This window comes from Salmo salar, chromosome 18, assembly GCF_965601325.2.
Source record: "Salmo salar chromosome 18, fSalSal1, whole genome shotgun sequence".
Lineage (NCBI taxonomy): Eukaryota > Metazoa > Chordata > Actinopteri > Salmoniformes > Salmonidae > Salmo > Salmo salar.
In genome coordinates this window covers 78,708,801-78,732,498 of record NC_138308.1, presented here as the reverse complement: position 1 = coordinate 78,732,498, position 23,698 = coordinate 78,708,801, and the positions used below count along the sequence as shown (strand labels likewise).

At 42.7% G+C, this 23,698-nt stretch overlaps 1 protein-coding gene and 1 long non-coding RNA gene across 6 annotated transcripts; one reads left to right on the top strand and one right to left on the bottom strand.

The window, feature by feature from the left end:
* Window positions 1–3,320: 3,320 nt before the first annotated feature.
* Window positions 3,321–12,181, bottom strand: LOC145861764 (uncharacterized). Its single transcript, XR_014381411.1, has 2 exons — window positions 11,899–12,181; window positions 3,321–8,304 (listed from the first exon to the last, which is right to left on the bottom strand). It is a non-coding gene; the product is annotated as an uncharacterized LOC145861764 (long non-coding RNA).
* Window positions 11,519–22,340, top strand: LOC106577683 (RNA-binding protein 4B). Of its 5 annotated transcripts, XR_014381409.1 has the most exons (7): window positions 11,544–11,624; window positions 12,107–12,534; window positions 12,660–13,299; window positions 15,087–15,113; window positions 16,823–17,102; window positions 17,323–17,509; window positions 21,791–22,340. XR_014381409.1 is itself a non-coding variant. In XM_014156001.3 (6 exons), the coding sequence occupies exons 2-6, from the start codon at window positions 12,126–12,128 to the stop codon at window positions 17,410–17,412; spliced, it is 1,446 nt and encodes a 481-aa protein (XP_014011476.1). In that variant the 5' UTR covers window positions 11,519–11,593; window positions 12,107–12,125; the 3' UTR covers window positions 17,413–22,340. The 5 variants fall into 5 exon arrangements, 4 of the variants coding, with proteins under 4 accessions (XP_014011476.1, XP_014011475.1, XP_014011478.1 ...); XM_014156001.3 differs by having other exon boundaries at window positions 11,519–11,593; window positions 17,323–22,340; XM_014156000.3 differs by having other exon boundaries at window positions 17,323–22,340.
* Window positions 22,341–23,698: the final 1,358 nt, after the last annotated feature.

The window sequence follows — 23,698 nt, the reverse complement described above, 5'->3', positions numbered from 1 at the left end:
TTAGTTTTACTTGTATTTAAGAGCAGTTGGAGGCCACGGAAGGAGAGTTGCATGGCATTGAAGCTCGTCTGGAGGGTAGTTAACACAGTGTCCAAAGAAGGGCCAGAAGTATACAGAATGGTGTCGTCTGCGTAGTGGTGGATCAGAGACTCACCAGCAGCAAGAGCGACATCATTGATGTATACAGAGAAAAGAGTCGGCCCAAGAATTTAACCCTGTGGCACCCCCATAGAGACTGCCAGAGGCCCGGACAACAGGCCCTCCGATTTGACACACTGAACTCTATCAGAGAAGTAGTTGGTGAACCAGGCGAGGCAATCATTTGAGAAACCAAGGCTATTGAGTCTGCCGATGAGGATGTGGTGATTGACAGAGTCGAAAGCCTTGGCCAGGTCAATGAATACGGCTGCACAGTATTGTTTCTTATCGATGGTGGTTAAGATAGGTCAGTACCTGACTTAGGTCAGTTAGGATCACCACTTTATTTTAAGAATGTGAAATGTAAGAATAATAGTAGGGAGAACTATTTATTTCAGCTTTTATTTCTTTCATCACATTCCCAGGGGATCAGAAGTTTACATACACTCAATTAGTATTTGGTAGCATTGCCTTTAAATTGTTCAACTTGGGTCAAACGTTTCAGGTAGCCTTCCACAAGCTTCCCACAATAAGTTTGGTGAATTTTGGCCCATTCCTCCTGACAGAGCTGGTGTAACTGAGTCAGGTTTGTAGGCCTCCTTGTTTGCACACGCTTTTTCAGTTCTGCCCACACATTTTCTATGGGATTGAGGTCAGGGCTTTGTGATGGCCACTCCAATACCTTGACTTTGTTGTCCTTAAGCCATAATGCCACAACTTTGGAAGTATGCTTGGGGTCAATGTCCATTTGAAGTGTCATTTGCGACCAAGCTTTACCTCCCTGACTGATGTCTTGAGATGTTGCTTCAATATATCCACATAATTTTCCTACCTCATGATGCCATCTATTTTGTGATGTGCACCAGTCCCTCCTGCAGCAAAGCATCCCCACAACATGATGCTGCCACCCCGTGCTTCGTGGTTGGGATGATGTTCTTCCGCTTGCAAGCCTCCCCCTTTTTCCTCCAAACATAACGATGGTCATTATGGCCAAACAGTTCTATTTTTGTTTCATCAGACCAGAGGACATTTCTCCAAAAAGTACGATCTTTGTCCCCATGTGCAGTTGCAAACTGTAGTTTGGCTTGTTTATGGTGGTTTTGGAGCAGTGGCTTCTTCCTTGCTGAGCGGCCTTTCAGGTTATGTCTATATAGGACTCGTTTTACTGTGGATATAGATACTTTTGTACCTGTTTTCTCCAGCATCTTCACAAGGTCCTTTACTGTTGTTCTGGGATTGATTTGCACTTTTTGCACTAAAGTACGTTCATCTCTAGGAGACAGAATGCACCTCCTTCCTGAGCGGTATGACGGCTGTGTGGTCCCATGGTGTTTATACTTGCGTACTATTGTTTGTACAGATAAACGTGGTACCTTCAGGCATTTGGATATTGCTCCCAAGGATGAACCAGACTTCTTTTGATTTTCTCATGATGTCAAGCAAAGAGGCACTTAGTTTGAAGATAGGCCTTGAAATACATCCACAGGTACACCTCCAATTGACTCAAATGATGCCAATTAGCCTATCAGAAGCTTCCAAGCTGTTTAAAGGCACAATCAACTGAGTGTATGTAAACTTCTGACCCCCTGGAATTGTGATACAGTGAATTATAAGTGAAATAAGCTTCCGACTTCAACTGTATGTCTACTTCACCATCTGCCCTTTTTATTGGTAAACTACAAGGTAGCGTAAACAATGTATTTTTTTAACGATCCAATATATAATATGGTACACTTGTCATAATTAGGTTTTAATCCAGAGGCTAGAAAAGTGATCAAGATCTTCAATGAGACTGTGCAGGGATCCAGATTGCGGACTTAGTAAAAAAATAGTCATCAGCATACATTGACACTTTTGTTTTTATCCCCTGGATTTCTAACCCATTGATGTTCATGTTGGATCTAATTTTAATAGCTAGCATTTCAATGGCCATAATCAATAGATATGGAGACAACGAACAGCCACGTTTTACTCCTCTTAAAAGCTCAATACTTTCTGAGAAGTAACCATTGTTTACTATTTTACATCTGGGGTTGCTGTTCATAACTTTAACCCATTGTATAAGAGTCAACCAAATTAAAGTATTCCAGGCATTTAAATATAAATTCTAATCGTACTTTATCAAACGCCTTTTCAAAATCTGCTATGAAGACCAGACCTGGAATCTTCAATGTTTCATAATGTTCAATTGTTGCAAGTAATTGTCGTATGTTATCTCCAATATATCGTCCAGGTAAAAAACCTGTCTGATCAGGATGAACAATATCTGGTATAACCTTTTTTATTCTATATGCTATGCATTTCGCCAGGATTGTCGCATCACAACTGGCTCTTTATACTTACCACCTAGGTCCTGTTTAAGTAGTAATGAAATCAGACCTTGTTGAGTACCTGAAAGTCTACCATTTGTATAAGAGTAACTAAAACATGCCAATAATGGATCTTTGAGTACATCAAAAATGTCTGATATAACTCTCCTGGTATAGCGTCAAGCCCTGGTGTTGTTCCAGACTGAAAAGATTTAATTGCCTCAAAAAGTTCCTCTTCTGTAAGTTGGCCTTCACACCGGTCTTTCTGTAAATTGAATCTGTTAACTTAGCTGAATAACAGAATAACCTAATAATACATTTGTTATAAGGTTATTCCGTTATTCAGCTAAGATAAAAGACAATGTAATAATTGTATGTTGAATCAGCATATTTTTCAGTTTCTTTGTCATATAACTCAACTCCATCTTACCTGGGCAGATCTCTGGCAGTCCCTTTGATTTGCATTGTCCTCTGTATATCCAGAGTGATGGCAGTCCAGCCCCAGCCAACCTTTCAGTCCCCTGCAGTCTCAAAGACTGAAGTATGTTGCAGCTGCATGTGCATGTGTGGTTGCATTGGTGTCAGTACAGACTTCGGAGAGCGTCTGTCTCCCCCTGCTGGACATTTTCTCTGCCTGCATCCCATCTATTTCTCTGGCCCTCAAGAGCAACATGAGGGAGAGGTACAGCATCCAGGTAGAGTGAAACAACCCTGATGTTACTCTTGGCTTATAACGTAACATCGCCAATAATGAAATTAACCAGTGTATCATACACACAGAGCTGTCAGGTGATGCTAGACAAGATCAATAAACACACAATCATAATGAGGGCCATAGTAGGTCCAATGAAGTATATCACTGAATAGGACCAATCAAATCAAATCAAAGTTTATTTGTCACGTGCGCCGAATACAACAGGTGTAGACCTTACAGTGAAATGCTTACTTACAGGCTCTAACCAACAGTGCAAAAAAGGTATTATGTGAACAATAGGTAAGTAAAGAAATAAAAACAACAGTAAAAAGACTGAAAAATAACAGTAGCGAGACTATAACAGTGGCGAGGCTGCATACAGGCACCGGTTAGTTGGGCCTGTATGGGGACCATATGCATTGACTGCCTCATGGTCACCTGCTGCCCCACCTGTGCCAGATGGCCCACAAGTTGAAGTTACATCAGCGCCCTCTCTTCCCTGTCAATGTCCCTTCCTCTGTCCAGATCAACATACATCCCCCTTACCCCTTGTCTCATCCCTCTTGCCCTTCTCACCCCTCTACAGCCTATGCCTGTTGGACACTACCCCTCTGTGCCACAGTATAGCCAGCATAAGCAAGAGATAAATTAAGGGGGGGTTGGATGTCGAGTGCTATCCTAGAATATGAGAGTGGCAGCACAGCCAGTCATCAGTGCATTACAAAGATCTCCGTTTTAAATCACCATAGGAAAGCAGCCACTATTAGAGAAATCATAACATTTAAGGAAATCATAACACTATCTGAATGACATTGATTGCAATGAATGAATCAAAAGATAAAAATCTTCAGTGTTTTGTATAGGCTTGTTAGATGCATCTACCACTTGAAATTGCACATGATTAACACAATCATGCAACAACAGTATCTGATTCTGTACAAATGTTGTACTTTAGATCAATGGTGAGGGGGGCAGGCAAACGGTAGAAGAGCTGTCCTCCTCCGGATTTCTGTTGTTGTTGACATTTTAAAAACGCATTTCCTGCAATTCTACAGTTTGTTGAGAAAAACCAAAACTTCTATCTCAAAGGGTACACCAACACGGTTTAAATTCATCTAGGATCAGAGCTAATCTAGGTTTTGTAAATCTAGGTTGATAATCAAGCAGAGATCTGTTGCACCACTTCATTTATAATCGGGATCAGTAAATCTACGATTTACATTTTAGGAGACTGAAAAGATTTGGCATGGGTCCCCAGATCCTCAAACATTTCGACAGCTGCACCATCGAGAGCATCCTGACTGGTTGCATCACCGCCTGATATGGCAACTGCTCGGCATCTGACCGTAAGGCGCTACAGAGGGTAGTGCGAACGGCCCAGTACATCACTGGGGACAAGCTTCCTGCCATCCAGGACCTACCGTAATTTCCGGACTATAAGCCGCTACTTTTTTCCCAGGCTTTGAACCTCGCGGCTTAAACAATGACGCGGCTAATATATGGATTTTTCCCGCTTTCAAATATATATTTTTTAAAAACATGTTCTGTGACGTGCTCAGTTTTTTGGTGGCATGAAGCTTTCATTAGACCAATGAAATTGCCAAACGGGTTAAGGTCAAACAACTTTTTTGTTTACTGTTTAGATTAAATCGAGCGCCCTCAAACTTCCCATCATTCTGATTGCGGTAGTCATTTTGTCACCCTCATCATGGCAAAGACACGGAGAAATGCTTATGATGCAGCTTTCAAGTTGAAGGCGATTGATCTGTCTGTTGGAAAAGGAAATAGAGCTGCTGCACGGGAGCTTGGTCTGGAGCAATGACTTTCTTGGTAGGCTACTGTTAACTGCTAATTTTTTATTTTTTGTTACAAGCCGTGTTTCGTTAAAGCCTATTTATTTTCGTTACAAGCCATGTTTCGTTAAAGCCTATTTCTTTTTGTTACAAGCCGTGTTTCGTTAAAGCCTGTGTAAAGTTAATTTGTTTCAATGTACCGGTAGGCACCTGCAGCTTATAGACATGTGCGGCTTATTTATGTTCAAAATAATATTATTTTTTAAATTCAGTGGGTGCGGCTTATATTCAGGTGTGCTCAATAGTCCGGAAATTACGGTATATTCTAGACGGTGTGAGAGGAAAGCCCAAAAAATTGTCAGACTCCAGTCACCCAAGTCATATACTGTTCTCTCTGTTACCGCATGGCAAGCGGTACCGGAGCGCCAAGTCTAGAACCAACAGGTTCTACCCCAATGCCATTAGACTGCTGAACAATGAATCAAATGGCCACCCGGACTATTTACATAGATCCCCCCCCACCATTTGTTTTTACAATGCCGCTACTCGCTGTTTATTATCTATGTATAGTCACTTTACCCCTACTTACATGTACAAATTACCTCGACTAACCTGTACACTCGCACATTGATTCGGTACCGGTACCCCCGTATATAGCCTCATTACTGCTATTTTATTTTGACTTTATCATTTTATACTTGAGTTTATTTGCTAAATATTTTCTTAACTCTTTCTTGAACTGCATTGTTGGTTAAAACTTATTGGTGACAGGGGGCAGTGTTTGGAAATTCAGATGAATAACGTGCCCAAATTAAACTGCCTGCTACTCGGGCCCAGAAGGTAGGATGTGCATATTATTAGTATATTTGTATAGAAAACACTCTGAAGTTTCTAAAACTGTTTGAATGATGTCTGTGAGTATAACAGAACTCATATGGCAGGCAAAAACCTGAGAAAAAAATCCAACCAGGAAGTGGTTTGTAGTTTTTCAATTTATTGCCTTTCCAAACTACAGTGTCTATGGGGTCATTTTGCACTTCCTAAGGCTTCCACTAGATGTCAACAGTCTTTAGAACCTTGTTTCATGCTTCTACTGTTACTGGGAAGAGAATAAGAGTTGTCTCAAGCCTAAGACCAACGAGTTATTTACTGCGCTGGCACGCAGGCACACCGTTCCTTCTTTTTCCTCTGTAATGAATATGCTATTGTCCGGTTGGAATATTATCGAAGATTTATGTTAAAAAGACCCTAAGGATTGATTGTAAACATCATTTGACATGTTTCTACGAATGGTAATGGAACTATTTGACTTTCGTCTCGGGTTTTGCGCTCACGCATTATGCCTTTGGATTAGTGATCTGAACGCGCAAACAAAACGGAGGTATTTGGACATAAATATGGAGTTTATCGAACAAAACAAACATTTCTTGTGGAAGTGGGAGTCCTGGGAGTGCATTCCAACGAAGATCAGCAGAGGTAAGTGAAGATTTATAATACTATTTCTGAGTTTAGTTGACTCCAGAACATGGCGGGTAACTGTATAGCTTGCTTTGATGGCTGAGCTCTGTACTCAGAATATTGAACAATGTCCTTTTGCCGTAAAGCAATTTTGAAGCTATTTTGAGTATTTGATACATCAGAAAAGCATAACTTAATATTTGGTACAAAAACCTTTGTTTGCAATTACAGAGATCATACGTTTCCTGTAGTTCTTGACCAGGTTTGCACACACTGCAGCAGGGATTTTGGCCCACTCCTCCATACAGACCTTCTCCAGATCCTTCAGGTTTCGGGGCTGTCGCTGGGCAATACGGACTTTCAGCTCCCTCCAAAGATTTTCTATTGGGTTCAGGTCTGGAGACTGGCTAGGCCACTCCAGGACCTTGAGATGCTTCTTACGGAGCCACCCCTTAGTTACCCTGGCTGTGTGTTTCGGGTCGTTGTCATGCTGGAAGACCCAGCCACGACCCATCTTCAATGCTCTTACTGAGGGAAGGAGGTTGTTGGCCAAGATCTCGCGATACATGGCCCCATCCATCCTCCCCTCAATACGGTGCAGTCGTCCTGTCCCCTTTGCAGAAAAGCATCCCCAAAGAATGATGTTTCCACCTCCATGCTTCACAGTTGGGATTGTGTTCTTGGGGTTGTACTCATCTTTCTTCTTCCTCCAAACACGGCGAGTGGAGTTTAGACCAAAAAGCTCTATTTTTGTCTCATCAGACCACATGACCTTCTCCCATTCCTCCTCTGGATCATCCAGATGGTCATTGGCAAACTTCAGACGGGCCTGGACATGCGCTGGCTTGAGCAGGGGGACCTCGCGTGCGCTGCAGGATTTTAATCCATGACGGCGTAGTGTGTTACTAATGGTTTCTTTGAGACTGTGGTCCCAGCTCTCTTCAGGTCATTGACCAAGTCCTGCCGTGTAGTTCTGGGCTGATCCCTCACCTTCCTCATGATCATTGATGCCCCACGAGGTGAGATCTTGCATGGAGCCCCAGATCGAGGGTGATTGACCGTCATCCATTTTCTAATAATTGCACCAACAGTTGTCCTGTAGCCCATCCCAGCCTTGTGCAGGTCTACAATTTTATCCCTGATGTCCTTACACAGCTTTCTGGTCTTGGCCATTGTGTAGAGGTTGGAGTCTGTTTGATTGAGTGTGTGGACAGGTGTCTTTCATACAGGTAACGAGTTCAAACAGGTGCAGTTAATACAGGTAATGAGTGGAGAACAGGAGGGCTTCTTAAAGAAAAACTAACAGGTCTGTGAGAGCCGGAATTCTTACTGGTTGGTTGGTGATCAAATACTTATGTCATGCAATAAAATGCAAATTAATTACTTAAAAATCATACAATGTGATTTTCTGGAATGTGATTTTATGCTTTGTAAGTAGGAAAACCTGCAAAATCGTCAGTGTATCAAATACTTGTTCTCCCCACTGTACATATGAAAGGAGTAAAGCAGTATGTAAACATTATTAAAGTGACCAGTGATTCCATGTCTATGTATATAGGGCAGCAGCCTCTAAGGTGTTGGGTTGAGTAACCGGGTGGTAGCCAGCTAGTGATGGCTATTTAACTGTCTGATGGCTTTGAGACAGAAGCTGTTTTTCAGTCTCTCGGTCCCAGCTTTGACGCACCTGTACTGACCACGCCCACTGGATGGTAGCTGGGTGTACAGGCAGTGGATTGGGTGGTTGATGTCCTTGATGATCTTTTTGGCCTTCCTGTGACATCTGGTGCTGTTGCTGTCCTGGAGGACAGGCAGTGTGCCCCCGGTGATGCGTTGGGCAGACCGCACCATCCTCTGGAGAGCCCAGCGGTTGCGGGCGGTGCAGTTACTGTACCAAGCGGTGATACAAGATGCTCTAAAAAAAAAAAAATGTTGATAGTATTTTACCACCTTTTCTCCCCAATTTCGTGACATCCAATAGCAAACCAACTACGATCTTGTCTCATCACTACAACTTCCCAACGGGCTCAGGAGAGGCGAAGGTCGAGTCCTACGTCCTCTGAAACATGACCCGCCAAACCACGCTCCTTAACAACCGCCCACTTAACCCGGAAGCTAGCTGCACCAATGTGTTGGAGGAAACACCGTTCAACTGACGACCGAAGTCAGCCTGCGCTGCCTTATGGGACTCCCAGTCACGGCCGGTTGTGACACAGCCTGAGATCGAACCCGGGTCTGTAGTGACGCCTCAAGCACTGCGATGCAGTGCCTTAGACTGCTGAACCAATCGGGAGGCCTTCACTAATATTTTTAACCTGTCACTGACCGAGTCTGTAATACCTACATGTTTCAAGCAGACCACCATACTTCCCTACCAAGCAAAAAGGCAGTAACTGCTCATTTGGTCGAAAATGAGTTAATGTCATTTTTGCTACATTAAATACATGCTTAATCATGTGGACAAGGATCCTGCCTCTATTGTTTTGTGTTTTGGAGAAAATGGGGGTCATGTTAGCAGTAACTGCATAAAGTTACTGTAAAACCAAGGTAAATAAAAGCATTTTTTCTCAGTTCCACGCTATGAGCAGTTACTGCCTTTTTGCTTGGTAGGACAGCATAGTCCCTGTGCCCAAGAACACCAAGGTAACCTGACTAAATGACTACCGATCCGTAGCACTCACGTCTGTAGCCATGAAATGCTTTGAAAGGCTGGTCATGGCTCACATCCACACCATCATCCCAGAAACCCTAGACCCACTCCAATTCGCATACCACCCCAACAGATCCACAGATGACACAATCTCTATTGCACTCCACACTGCCCTTTCCACTTGGACAAAAAGAACACCTATGTGAGAATGCAGCTCAGTGTTCAATTCCATAGTGCCCTCAAAGCTCATTACTAAGTTAGGACCCTGGGACTAACCACCTCCCTCTGTAACTGGATCTTGTACTTCCTGACTGGCCACCCCCAGGTGGCAAGGATAGGCAACAACACATCTGCCACGCTGATCCTCAGTACAGGTGCGTGTTTAGTTCCCTCCTGAACTCCCTATTCACCCATGACTGCATGGCCAAGCACGACTCCAACACTATCATTAAGTTTGCCAAAGACACAATGGTGGTAAGCCGGATCACCGACAACGATGAGACAACCTATAAGGAGGTCAGAGACCTGGCAGTGTGGTGCCAGAACAACAAACTCTCCCTCAACGTGATCAAGACAATGGAGATGATCGTGGACTACAGGAAAAGGAGGGCCGAACATGCCCTCATTCTCATCAACGGGGCTGTAGTGGAGCAGGTTGAAAGCTTCAAGTTCCTTGATGTCCACATCACCAACAAACTATTATGGTCCAAACACACCAACACAGTTGTGAAGAGGGCAAGACAATGCCTGTTCTCCCTCAGTAGACTGAAAAGATTTGGCATGGGTCCTCAGATCCTCAAAAAGCTATACAGCTGCACCATCGAGAGCATCCTGACTGGTTGCATCATCGCCTGGTATGACAACTGCTCAGCCTCCAACCGCAGAGGGGGCCAAGATTTGTGCCATCCAGGACCTCTATACCAGGCGGTGTCAGAGGAAGTCCCTAAAAATTGCCAAAGACTCCAGCCACCCTAGTCATAGACTGTTCTTTCTGCTACCGCACAGCAAGCGGTACCGGAGCACCAAGTCTAGGGACAAAAGGCTTCTTAACAGCTTCTACCCCAAAGGCATAAGACTGCTGAACAGCTAATCAAATGGCTACCCAGACTATTTGCATTGATTTGATTTAGAGCATGTGTCAGTAGTACTGATTGGATTGAAAGAAAGGCAGTGCTGCTCTCGGATGAGCTTTCTCAATTCAAATCTTAATTTAGCATAATAATTTCACAATACTGACGACAGATCAGCTCCTTGAGCGATATTACCACCAACGGCTACAAATATTGAGGTGGCGTATTTTAACGCTTACCCAATAAAAATGCACAAAATCATGGATTTGGCACATCGTTGCGTACATGTAAGGCTACACATTTATTAACTATATTGAGACAAATTACAGACAGTAGCCTACAACAAACTAAATAACTAAATTGATTGAACATGACATTTATTTCAATATTGAAATAGGCCTATAGCCTACTGTATTTATATTTTCATGCTGTTATCTCGGTCTTCATTTGAAGCATATTTTTATACCTAGCTCGTTTGTATCAATTGCAAATACATTGGCAACTGTATTTGTTGTAGTAACCTTTGTTCAGAAGTTATCTGTGGTCAGAGAGATGGATAAATCATGTGATTCTATGTTTAGCGGAGATCTTCTGTGTTTAAAGTGACACAGGAGGGCAAAAAAACATAACGATGCACTTAGATGTTCTATAAGTGGTCTGAGGCAGGCGTTAGATTACGAGCGTTTTCAAGTGCAACATTAATAATGATGATTTTGGGAAACCGCTCAGAGATTTAATGATGATCATACGAAGGCTCTAACGATGAACTAAGCCTTAAGATGCTTTTGGGAAACTGGGCCCAGGTCATTTAATGCTTAACATTTTTGGGGATGAATAAGATATTTCTTACTGATCTCTACAGCTTCCGTCCAAAAACAAATCCTATGAAATTATGTCAACACATACTGGAGAAGTTACTGACTAGCTGCAAAAAGGCAAACCCCATTTCTGCCTGAAATGTTTGAAAGAGGAGTTGGACCGTTTTTCGTGCCTAAACTTTACCATTAAAGCTAATTTCCTGCAATTCTACACAATTTGCCATCGCTTTTGATTGCCTATGCTTAAAATAATATGACTGTAAAAAATACAATGTTTTAACTTCAATTGTCTGAAAATTAATTATTTGTGTGTACGTATACCGAGATGTGTGAGCACTTACATTGGTTAGCACTGAGCAGAACATGAGTTAAAAAGGAAGAGCAAAATTCAGTGACTTAGGTTAACACCAATTCTGATATTTTTTTCGCTAATAGGTTTGTTGACCAATCAGATCAGCTCTGAGAAAAATAGCTGATGTGAAAATATCTGATGTGACTGGTCAATTCAATTCGTTTTATCAGTTTCTCTAATCAAACTACTTGTTTACCAGTGAATACAGACAAGGCCATTCACCAACCAAACCTGTTAGTGGGCGGGCCATGTCGCATTCGGTCAGAAAACTCACGTGAGGTGATATCTTGTTTCGTTGTCATCTTAGTAGTAAGGTGAGTTTGTTAGTGAATGAATGTTGCCAAGGTAATGTATTCGTTATTTCGAAGTGTTTTATGCAAAAATAACTAGTTGAATTTGCTTTACATGAATTTGACATTCGTATTTTTGTCGTTATTGAGTTATCTCATGGCTAGCTAATGTTAGCTAGCTTAGCCGCATAGCGCCAGTGCTGTGGATGCTGTCATGGAGGGAAGTCTTGACTTCTTTCGTTATTCCATAACTAGCCAGCTAACGTTAACTAGCTAACCGCTCCACTTTCGTCCGGCCTTACTACTTTGCTTGCTAGGAAACAACTTACCCGGATTTAGAAATGTGTTGAACTTGATCATTGAACACGGTTTGTTGGCTAGGTAGCATTCGGTAACGGTTGGGCCAGTTAGACTACGTTAACTTGCTAACTTTAGGTAACGTCTAACGTTAATCATTTCCTTTCACTTCTGCCCACTCTCACCATTACGACTTAATTTGCAGCTAACTGGTATATTGACATGCCTCTCCTCTCACAGGCTCTGCGTTGACACAAATATGGTGAAGATCTTTATTGGAAACCTCCCTGACGAGGTCGAGAAGGATGAGATCGAGGCTCTGTTTACTCAACATGGCACAGTGACAGAATGTGCAAAGTTCAAAAACTATGCCTTCGTCCACATGGATGACCGTAAGTCTGCCACCAAAGCCATCCGCAGCCTGCACCTCTCAAAGCTTCATGGCAGGCCAATCAATGTGGAGCCAAGCAGGGGAAAGAACCAGGGTCCGGTGAAACTTCACGTGGCTAACGTGGAGAAAGGCGATGAAGATGCGCTCAGCACCTTGTTTGAGGAGTATGGCACAGTCACAGAATGTGTTGTTGTCAAAAACTTTGCTTTTGTCCACATGTCCAACTCCGATGAGGCCAAGGATGCCATACAGGGATTAGACAACTCTGACTACCAAGGTAAGAAACAAAGACCCTCATTTAATATTCACTATTAAACTGTTGGGATGTCCCAATGTTAAATATGGACTTTAGTTTTGTGTGTCACTGTCTGACTGGTAATCATGGTTTTCCTCTTTAGGCAGACATCTTAACGTTCAGTTATCAAAAAGACGTCCCAGACGGGAGGAAGAGGATTACGGCCCCCCACCAAATAGTGGTGCATACTGGCCAGCACCTCATGGCTACCCTGTGGACAGGGGGCAGCCTGAACCCCCTCATTACAGAGGTCGCATGTCAGGGGGGTACCCTGGCCTCCCTTCATCACCTTCCCCTAGATGAGCCCCATACCCACCCGAGCGTGCCTATGAGAGGGAAAGCTACGCGGTGGTGGATTACTATGAGAAGTACAGAGCTCGCCCTGCCCCTTACGGTGGCTTCTCAGGCTATGGAGATGAGAGGCGCGTTGGCTCCATACCCCCACCACCACCCCCTTCTGTCATGGTTAGGGCGCGCCTTGCGGCCTCCTCTCTCGACCCGTATGAGCGTCACCCCCTCCCACCTCTGTCCTACTACGCCCGTGACCGCAGTCCCATCAGGAGACCCTCTCCTCCCTCCATGCCCCGCATGGGTAACGGCTACTCCTATGAACGCTTCCGGCTCTCTCCTCTGTCCAGGCCTGCAATGTACAACCTACCACGTACCAGGGACCCCTACGCTGACAGGGTCCCTCCACTGCCTCCTGCACGCTACTCTTACTGAACGCTCACTGGTGTTTGACTCAAGGTGAGATATCAGAGACAGGGTATTATAATACTATGCAAGTCCACTCCATATCTAGCTCACTTTAAAAAAATATATTGAATTGGGGATAATCCTCACGTTGACGCTTAATGTCCAAAGACATTGTTTCTCCATCTCCTTAACCTTTATAAACTCTCCAAATCTGCTTCAACTGAACAATGTCAAATCGTAATATGCCTTTAAAGAATGCAGGGCATTTTTCTGAACCTGAGCGCGTTCGTCCTTGAGTACAATGCGCTTTGACTTGTGTGGTGTGCTCTCTTTCCAGGTTTAAATTATCCGCCAAGATCGTCGTTGTCTCCTGATGCACGTGGCGCTATACCCCCCTATGCCTGTGGCGGATTGCGTTGCGTTCACCTGCGACTTACTGGAAGACACTGTATTGCTTGCGGTCACTCCATACTTTAAAAAAAATACGCTTTTATGTCTTCGGTTTCGTCCTCTTGCTTGAATTGTTCAACTTTTTTTATTTATTTATTTATTTAGTTTGAGATTCATTAACAGTTTGGGGCATAGGAGGAAGGCAGTTATTTATTATATTTTTTTGCATTTCTTAGGTGTCACCCCCTCCCACCTGGTACTATTTGATTTGATGCCCTACAGCTAAGGGCTCTGTGTAGGCCTAATTATTTCCTTCATAGTCTAATGTTAATGGCTGAAAACCTAAATTGTGACATTTATGAATGGAATAATAGTTAAAGAGCAATTGATGTTATTTTGGTAAACCTGAATGTTGCGACGATTGTGGAGATGTCTTTCAGATACTTAGCGCTGTATCTAGCTACAGTTTGAGAAATACACTTAACACGTTATTGTGTGGTTTAACTTCGCTTTAATTGGTTTGGTCTTAGCTGTGGGTGGTAGTTACCGGTTTTCTTGACGTTTTGCGACGCAACTGTCGGCATAGTGATTTAACTTAACTACCAATGTAAACTTGATTTGTTAGACATTTTTTGTTAAATGATATGCCGATTTTTATACCAAGATACCCCAAAGCTGCGTTTATGTATGATTTTCTTTTCTTTACAGATGACATTTTGATTTCAGAGCATTTTAATAAACTGATTTGAACTATATCGTCACTTTGAACTTTCCCCATCTTTCCTCGTTATTGTAGACCCTTCATGACAATACTTTTGGTAGTCAGAGGAAGCCAATATGCATCAGCACTAACTTAATCTATGCCATTTCAGTCCATTCTACTGAACATTTGTTTTAGTGTTTAGTTATTTTCAAAGTAGTGGGGGAAATTACCCACTTTATACGTTTGCCATCACAAAGTTAAAAATGTAGTCTCTTGTGATCTCTGAAAGCGCTTAATTGCTCAATGACGCTTCCCATCTCTCAACCACTAGATACCCTACCATGATCTTCACCGTCACTCTCTTAAATATATTTAATGTTTTGGCTTTTGCTCTCGCATTTATATGACAATATTAGCCCTGGTGTTCTAAGCACCTGCTTTTTGTAGGTTGTTAGAACCATGATCTGTGGATAGGTGTTGTGGACACAGTGTAATGTAGAAGACTGCTGTTCTGAGGTAAGTAAGCCTGGGTGTCTTATGCTGTCCAATGAGTATATGTGGAGGTAATGTTACATTAATTGATCATTTAAACAGAAGTATAATTTATCAAATGAAACAGTGGATTACATGTTTTATGAACATTCTACTTTAAATCCCATTTGACATACTTTGCCCATGCTTAGTATCTTTTTTTTGTATCCTTTTCAATCCAACTGATCCCCGTCTTGTTTCTCCCGTCCTCTAGGCCTCGTGTTCGTTCCTTGCATAAGAGGTTGGTACGGAAGTGGAATTCTGCTCAAAAGTATTGTGAATTTTTTTTAAGCGAAATTGTCAAATTATGTAGCTGTCGATAATGAAATATTAGATTAAGTGTCTTGTCGTTTATACTAAATGTACAATTAAAAATAAATTCTATGGACACATTTTCCCCTGCTTAGTAGACCCTTTATAATTAAACTTGTCTCCATCCTATTTCTTTGCCTCTAGGCCAATTTTAAAGGCAATGCTACCAAATAGTAATTGAGTGTATATAAACTTCTGACCTACTGGGAATGTGATGAAAGACATAAAAGCTGAAATGTATAATTCTCTCAACTATTATTCTGACATTTCACATTCTTAAAATAAAATGGTGATCCTAACTGACCTAAAACAGGGAATTTTTACTAGGATTAAATGTCAGGAATTGTGAAACTGAGTTTAAATGTATTTGGCTAAGGTGTATGTAAACTTCCGACTTCAACTGTACATATCAGACAGAAATACTTGAAGCTAGCCCTACGGGACCATGGATTGTGCTGTTGTGAGCTTATTGGTCATGCTCCTGTCTGGGGTGTGGCATAGTGTTTCTCCTTCTGAAGCCACATTGGTTGAGTGTGGCACTGGGAAGACTTGTACTGTGACCCTACTCAGCCTTAACCCTGCCACTCTGGTCTGCCCTGGTTCCTCTCTACACCCTTTGATCAAGTGGACCTTCCCGGGAATCTCGGACACGGGCTACAGCTCATCTCCAATAGTGATCCAGACCAGTAGAGCCACCACCAGTCTGCTGAAGGCTGACACCACCAACTGTGAAAGAGTGAATCTCCCCTAGTGTTACCTGCTGTGGACTTGGAGCACTCCGAAACCAACAGGCAAAGGTTTGGCTTGGGTCTGCAGAGAGCTCCAAGCAGGCAAAGAAGTAACATCAATCTATGGAGGGCTCTGTGACTATACTCCAATATCCAATACGGAGCTCTGGTCAGGAGATGGGGGGGTGTACAGGTTTTTCAATCATCCCTTATGGTGGCCAGCCAGACTCACCCTCAGGCTCCTGCCTCCACCTTTGAGACACTGGCCTTACCTCGCATCTAAATTCAGCATGCTCCCCAGTGAACCTCCTGCCTCTCTTTCTGCCCATGCGCAACCCTTAACCCCTGACCACATCAGGCCAGCGATCCTCTGGCACAGTTTTCGACCGGTAATGACCTCCAGTCACGCCTCCGAGGTGGAGTGCATAACCTTGTTTTCACTGACACCTGGGTTCTGGACTCTATACCTGCCAGGTGGGGGATGTGACCCTGGCTCAGTTTGAGGTGCAGGATGTTTAGTGAAGTGCAGATATCCCACCACGGGTAATTGCCCAGGGAGAACTTAAGTGAGGCTGGGGAAGGTGCTAGGGGAGGTGTTCATGGTATGGGGTGCGTGGCTAGGTTGAAATTGCTGTGGGGAACTTGGAGAGAGGATTGGGTGAGTGTAGTTACATTGGAGACATCCTTACTTCTATTTAAGCAACATTATCACACTGTGTCCCTTTGCCATCAATGCATGTGGACAAAGTGGAAGTTTGACCTGTGGGAGTAGAGGTTTGCCTCTGAGGCAAGAGCAGCAGACTACTACAGGTTTAAGTTTCCTTACATTTCTCTATCTGTAACAGTGAGAGGTGTGCTGTCATTACAGCCACTAGAAGTGCTGTTTCCTAACTTCCTTTATTCTACTTAGGTTGTGCTATGCACACGTCCTCGATGTGAGCACAGGAGAGGGCATCCCGGGTGCGGCCCTTTGGTCTGGGGTGGTTCAGAGACGTCTAGAGAAATTACAAGGTTTCTCCATTGTCCTGGGCCAAGAGGTCATCATAGCAACATTTCGCCAGGACTGTCCGACCTCTCGTCTGCGAGACTACGATGACATTCCCACACCGCGGATCCTCCATCTGTCACTCCTGAAGCCTGTTGACATCACAGCCTCCTTGGATACTGTGCTGCTGTGTCTCTGTGTACAGGTGAGCTGATGCCCGTTTCCACTTCAGGTTCTCTTTAAGCTCACAATAAGCGACCTACTACATAACAATCGGTCGACACATTTATGCCTTTATAATGGATGATTCATGTATGTTATTAAAGTATAACTGGATATTTCAGATCCAACTACCAGTCTGACAATGTTACTACGTTGCAGTACTGGTTTTAATATCTTTTATATTCTTTCTAATGATCCCACAGCCCTGTATACTGGGAATGAGATGTGCTGCCTCTAACCCAGCTGGACCTTCTCCAGAAGAACAGCTCCCACTCTCTGGATCTCTCACATAGGAGAAACGGCTACCTCATCCACCAGGCCTCTCTGTCCGACTCTGGAGTCTACCGCTGTTTCCAGGAGGGGCGGCTGAGAGGGGGTTACCTCCTGCAGGTAGATGAGCACGAACGCATTCAGGCCCAAGTCGCGCTGGGCCATACTGGCTTCAGAGCTAGTTGCCCTGTCTCTCTTCTCCTTCTCTGCCTTCATAGTTCTATTTCTGGTTAAATTTGCCAGGCAAGCGAGTGGGAGAGGGGTTGAAAGTCACCTAGGGATAGGGGACCTCGCCAATATGTCTTCACCGACTTCAAGTCCGTTCATTTGAAGTTACTATGGCCTATTGTGATTCAGCTAGGCACACAATGAATAAATATGAGTGTGAGAAGATATGAACAATTGAAATTTTACATTGTTTGACTGGTTCACTAACTTCAGCTCCAAGATAGAGAAAATAGGGGTCATATCTCACATGCAGGTAGACTAAAACATATACAGGTATAGGCAGTTTTTCAGAATGTGCCTTTGTTCCTCACAGGTAAAATGTGTTGCTTGTACTTGCCAAAGCCTTTAACATGATAATCAAATAAAACAGTTTAATTATTATAATCAACATTTAGAAAACGGTGACAAAACAATATCCTTCCCCCACCCTAACCTTGTCCTTCATTGAATTCTGATACTTGCTCTTATTTGGGTATCATGGAAAAGGGTAATATTCACAAGCTTTAGTTTCACATTTAAAAAAAATATAACGTAACAGTCTGAATAATACTTGAGTGGGTTGTAAGGTAGAATATTAAAACATTTGAGGTACTGATAGCTTGGCGCCACATAGTCAACATTTTGATTTAAGCTTTCAGAATGTTTAACATCAGCATTTTTCAAGAAAACTGCTTCTAGTTAAAGAGAAAAGAATACAATATAATCAAAATAATATGGCTGTTATTGTAGTAAAACTAATCTATGAAAAACTCAATGCACGATTGCCTCACTGGGTCCTCAGCCTAGTGCTTGTGTCCAGAGGCAATATGCGGTGTGTGTGTGTGTGTGTGTGTGTATATATAGAGGCCTGCAGGGGGTGGTAGAGCTGGATCTGGAGGAAGGTCATCAACTCCTTGGTTTCCACGGTGTGAGACACCATGATGGGTCTAATGATGGCTGATGCAATTGAAGGGATGTTGTCTTTCACTTTCAGGTTCACTTGGTCTAAGAGAAAACAGAGAGGAATATTCAATTGATTACTTTTTGTTATTCTGGCACTAAATAAATTAATACTGGACAGAATAACAGCGCAGATAGGATGTCAGTGATGCAATGAAAAACAATTTCTTCATAGGGACAATGTTCAGGGTATTTCCTTAAAGCAGTACAAAATTAAGGTGCTTTTGATATTTGCTTTAACATTTTTAGTTATGAGACATGTCAGAATTGCATCATTCCACACACTCAGCCTCAGTCAGCATTTCCTCAAACGTTCACTGGTTGAAAGTCATTCCACTGTGCTTTGAATGTAGCCTTTTTCATAGAGGTGTTCATGTTACATATCATAATCTGCAAATGTTGTAAGCACTAACAAGACTAGCTTAGTTTAAGATTTTACTAAACCATTCTGAATGTTCACTTCCAAAGTTTTATATCTATCTTACCTGTAAAGTTGGGTAAGCTGACCGAGGTAAAGACAGATTAAGGTTGGATATTTGACGGATATTCACCTGTAGTTTTCCTTACGTCCACCAACAGCAGTGAGGGACCGTCAACATAGTGACAAATCTAATTCTTCTCATTTCAATAGCTCTTTAACCATTACTCCTAAAACTTTCAAACCTGGTTCTAGCTAAGCCGATGGCAGAGACGCATTGTACACACTATTGTTTTGTCGATTTACATCTCGCACTATTTTAAATTATAGAAATAGAATTTCAATAGCTCCTTGGTCATGTGACCTACTGACTTCAAACAGGGTTCAGAATGTATACTCAGTGGCCCTACACATTGCACATCCTTTAGTTAGTCCATTTTCATCTCACACGTTTTTACATGAATTACATTTTTTTCAATGTTTCTCATTTCAATTTCTCCTTGGTAATGTGACCTACTGACCTCAAACAAGGTTCAGAATGTCCACTGACTACCCATATATATTGCACACCCTTTAGTTTGTCCATTTTCATCTCACACGATTATACATGAATTTTGTAAACATTATAATTTCAATAGCTCTTTGGTCACTCACACACACGTTCACTTGGGCCTTCTCCCTGGGGCCTTCATGACCTCCAGGCAGGCACTCTGACTCCTGGCCTCTAGGCCTACACTCCCTGCCTGCCTGCCCTCTCCCTGGGCCTGAGAGTATATAGCTTACTCCCTGGAACTACAGACCTCCAGGCCTCCACACCTACTTTCCCTCCCCGGTCAACACCCCTCTCACTTGGCCTTAGAGTGTAGCTTACTCCCTGGAATTACTAAGATGTCTACAGTCCCGCTGTCAGGAACCACGTGCACAAAGCCTGTAACGGGTTACCAGTTGCATGTGGTTCCTGACAGCGGGACTGTAGACGTCTAATTCGAAACAGGCTCTGTGCACTTGGTAACCCGCCTGCTTTTTTCTGCTCAGAGAGTAAGTATCCAACCCAACCTCCACCGCCTGAGTGCTGCCCCCAGCCCCTGCTCGGAGTCTGAGTGCCCCCGGCCTTGGGAGGCACTCACCTGCCAGAAGAGGCTATCCTGGTGGCCGAGGCCTCCTACTTATTCTACACCTCATGTCTCTTCACAGTGCCAGACTAGAGTCAAGCTCAACAGGGTCTTTCCCCGCTGATTCCGTCAAGCCCGTTCCCTTGGCTGTGATTTCGCTAGACAGTAGGTAGGGACTGTGGGAATCTCATTCATCCATTCATGCGTGTCACTAATTAGATGACGAGGCATTTGGCAACCTCGACTCTTAATTATGTCCCGCAGTTTACCCCCGCTTCATCGAATTTTCTCACAAACCACCCCGGTGGCGGTTTGAGTGCGACTGTGGAGGGTAGCATGCTACAGTCATATCATCAAATTGACATCCATTCGAGTCATGGCCGTTGGTATCATCAGAGGCTTTTGTCTTACAAACTGCACATCAGTCGCCGCTACTAACCTTCAGCAGACTTTAACTGGGTTTTTACACCCAATCGACATCAAGAGCCAGTGCAATGCTTATAGGCTTGAGAACCAAATACCCCTCGCAGTATCTATTGGCACCATTGACCGGGTGTCGGAAGAAGCAACAGAAAATAATCATCCCCTTTCAATCGTTTGCTTTCCCAGTCAGCCCTCCGGGACAGAGCCATAGGAACCACCTTTACCAGCGCTTCATTGATATTCCTCACTTTGACATGAGGGGGTCAGTCACCCCACGGGTGATTTGAGTGTGACCGCGACAGGTGGGTACGCTCCTTTTTGAATTTCATCAAGTTGACATTCAGTGATCCTTGCCCAGTGGGAACCTAGGCTTCTTCTGTCTGTTTTATGGTTCTGCAGCAAATCAATGGGCGTGGATGGTACTACCCACATCAGATCTAGGCCTCCCTCCCCAGACAAATTCCCCGGCCCGACCGACCCTGCCATTAGAGCCAATCCTTATCCCGGATCTTTTTTGCCAACTTCCCTTACCTACATTGTTATAACGTGCCAGAGGCTGTTCACCTTGGGAGACCTGCTGCGGATATGGGTACGGCCCGGCATGAGATTTACCCTCTCCTCCGGATTTTCAAGGGCCAGGGAGAGCTCACCGGACGACGCCGAAACCACAATGATTTCCAAGGCCCCTCTCTCGGGGCGAACCCATTTCAGGGTGCCCTGCCCTTCACAAAGAAAATAGAAAACTCCCTGGGGCTCCCACCAGCTTCTCCGGGATCGTTCGCGTTACCGTACTGGATGCCTCGCGGCGCTGATCTCCGCCAGTCCATGGACATTCTGAAAGTAGTTTGAGGTCAGTAGGTCACATGACCAAGGAGCTATTGAAATGTTAAAAGTTAGTAAAATCATGTGAGATAAAAATGGAAAAACAAGGGTGTGCAATATGAAGGAAGTCAGTGGACATTCTGAACCTTGTTTGAAGTCAGGTCACATGACCGAGCAATTGAAATTTGAATGTAAAAAGTGCCCTTTTGTTTACGCTCCCTAACTAATTCAACTAGGAATACAAAATGCTGCTCACATTTCCACATGTTTATTAGCTTTGGAAAGCAAATGAATGTCCAAATTGTGAGAATAAGACCTGTGCAATGTTGTGCGCAATATTTCCAACATCATGACACTTACTTGGTGTCTGTGGCTCAAGTGGATTGAGGTTTGAAAGAGTGAATATCCAACTTGAAATGGTCTTTATCTCGGTGGTAAGAATAATTGTTTTTCCCGCAGTGTCTCAAAAGGTCAGGCTCCAGTAAAACTGTGTCCGACGATTGACTTGCTTTGTCTACTTGAACGGGTACAACGAATTGTCTACTGACACGCCAAGTTGTGTGCCAACTATAACGAGTGTTGGAGGAAACTGGCCAGCAAAAAAACGGTGAAAGGACGATCGTTACGTCAGCCAGCAGCACCCGAAATAGCACCCCCAGTGGCAGACTGCTGTTTTTTTTATTTAAATGTTTTATTTTTTTAACAAACAAAAGAGGAATAGTCACATGCATACAAACAAACTATTTACATTGCCAGGAATCCTAAACAAACAAATCATATTCATTAATAATACTACAAGTTTTAATTGCCTTTTTGTTTTTCATTTTAGTTAGTGTTGCCATATTGTTTAAACTCGTTTATAAAGTGAAAAAGGTTAGGTTTTGAATTAGACCATTTGCATTTGAGAATATGAAATTGACCTAGTATTATTAGCAGTTGAATTAAATATACTATATCTTTATCTGTCAGAATTTCTGAAATAAATCATATCAAAACCATTATAGTACAACCAGTCCTATTTTTTTTTGTACCAAAATTCTGTATGTAAATCCAAAACATTACTATAAATACAGGCAAAAAAGAAATGCAAAATGGTCTCCTTCTCCATTCCACAGAAATCAGCTTGAATCTTTCCAAAACATGTTTCACAGGATAAATTGTAACATTTTAAATGAAACTTCCTTTACTTTGTTACTGATACAATATTTGTTAGCTAATTTCCATGCTTTCCCCCATTCTATATCACCATAGATATTTGACCAAAATAATCTTGCTGAGGGAATTGTAGTATCACAAACAATATTCCTAATCTGTTTATTACAACATTTATCTTTGATGTTAATATTTCCAATGAATATATTTTCATGTAAATCTGTTACTTACATCAACCACAGAGGAATATAAAAGCTTTATAAAAAATCAACAAACAAAAGATAACTATCATCAAGGATGAGGTCATTATAGTCAATCATATCTAAGATCAACCTGATGTTATTACTAATGTGTCGACCATGCATAAAACCAGATTGTTCTTCATCAATTATATGATGCAAGCCTTGTTTCAACCTCTTAGCAAATACAAGGGCAAATCATTTCCCATCATTATTCAACAGGCTAATGGGTCTCTAGTTGTCTATATAAAGAGTATCCTTATTAGGTTTGGGAATCAAAGTAATTACACCTTGCTTTAAGGAAGCCGGTAACCCCTTTTTTTCTATTGATTCTTGAAACATAGCAATAATGAAAGGAATCAATTTTGTCATTGAATGCTTTATAAATGTCGCTTATTAAACCATTTCCATGGGACCTATTGTCCTTAAGGCTTTTAATAGTCTTATCTCAATTTCAGATAACTCATCACAAAAATCCCTGAAATCATTATCTATCTTAGCAATGTTTGCTACATTGCCTAAGAAAAGATCCATGTTGGCTGGGCTGATGTATACAGTTTCTGATAAAACTGGGCAACATGCAGTGACTGCTACTTGCCTTGATCCTGTGATGGGGAAATTACGTAATTTCCCAATAGCATTAGATGATTAGGGGACGCCTGTTTTATGCTTTCACCTTCGAAGGCTCCATGCAACTTCCTTACGCTTTTCAGTAACAGGCGGGACCATATGTCTATTTTATGACCGTGTGAATACAGTCTTTAAAGACGCAGTATCAATTAAACCAAATAATTCTGTGATTAAACTGCGTGCCAAATTATGTTTTGGGAAAGGAGAGTTTACTTAAATCGACTGCTATCTAATCAGCATGCCAAAAAAATCCGAGGCAATGAAACTGTCGGTTGCATGCAACACACAGCCCGACAGATAATGGTGATAAAGTAAAAAAAAAACGTCTTTGTTAAATAAAATACAA

Coding starts and splice junctions, on each gene's coding strand:
- LOC106577683 (XM_014156000.3), top strand. Junction 12,535..12,659: donor AGACAACTCTGACTACCAAG/GTAAGAAACAAA, acceptor CTCTTTAGGCAG/ACATCTTAACGTTCAGTTAT. Junction 17,103..17,322: donor TGCTGTGTCTCTGTGTACAG/GTGAGCTGATGC, acceptor ATGATCCCACAG/CCCTGTATACTGGGAATGAG.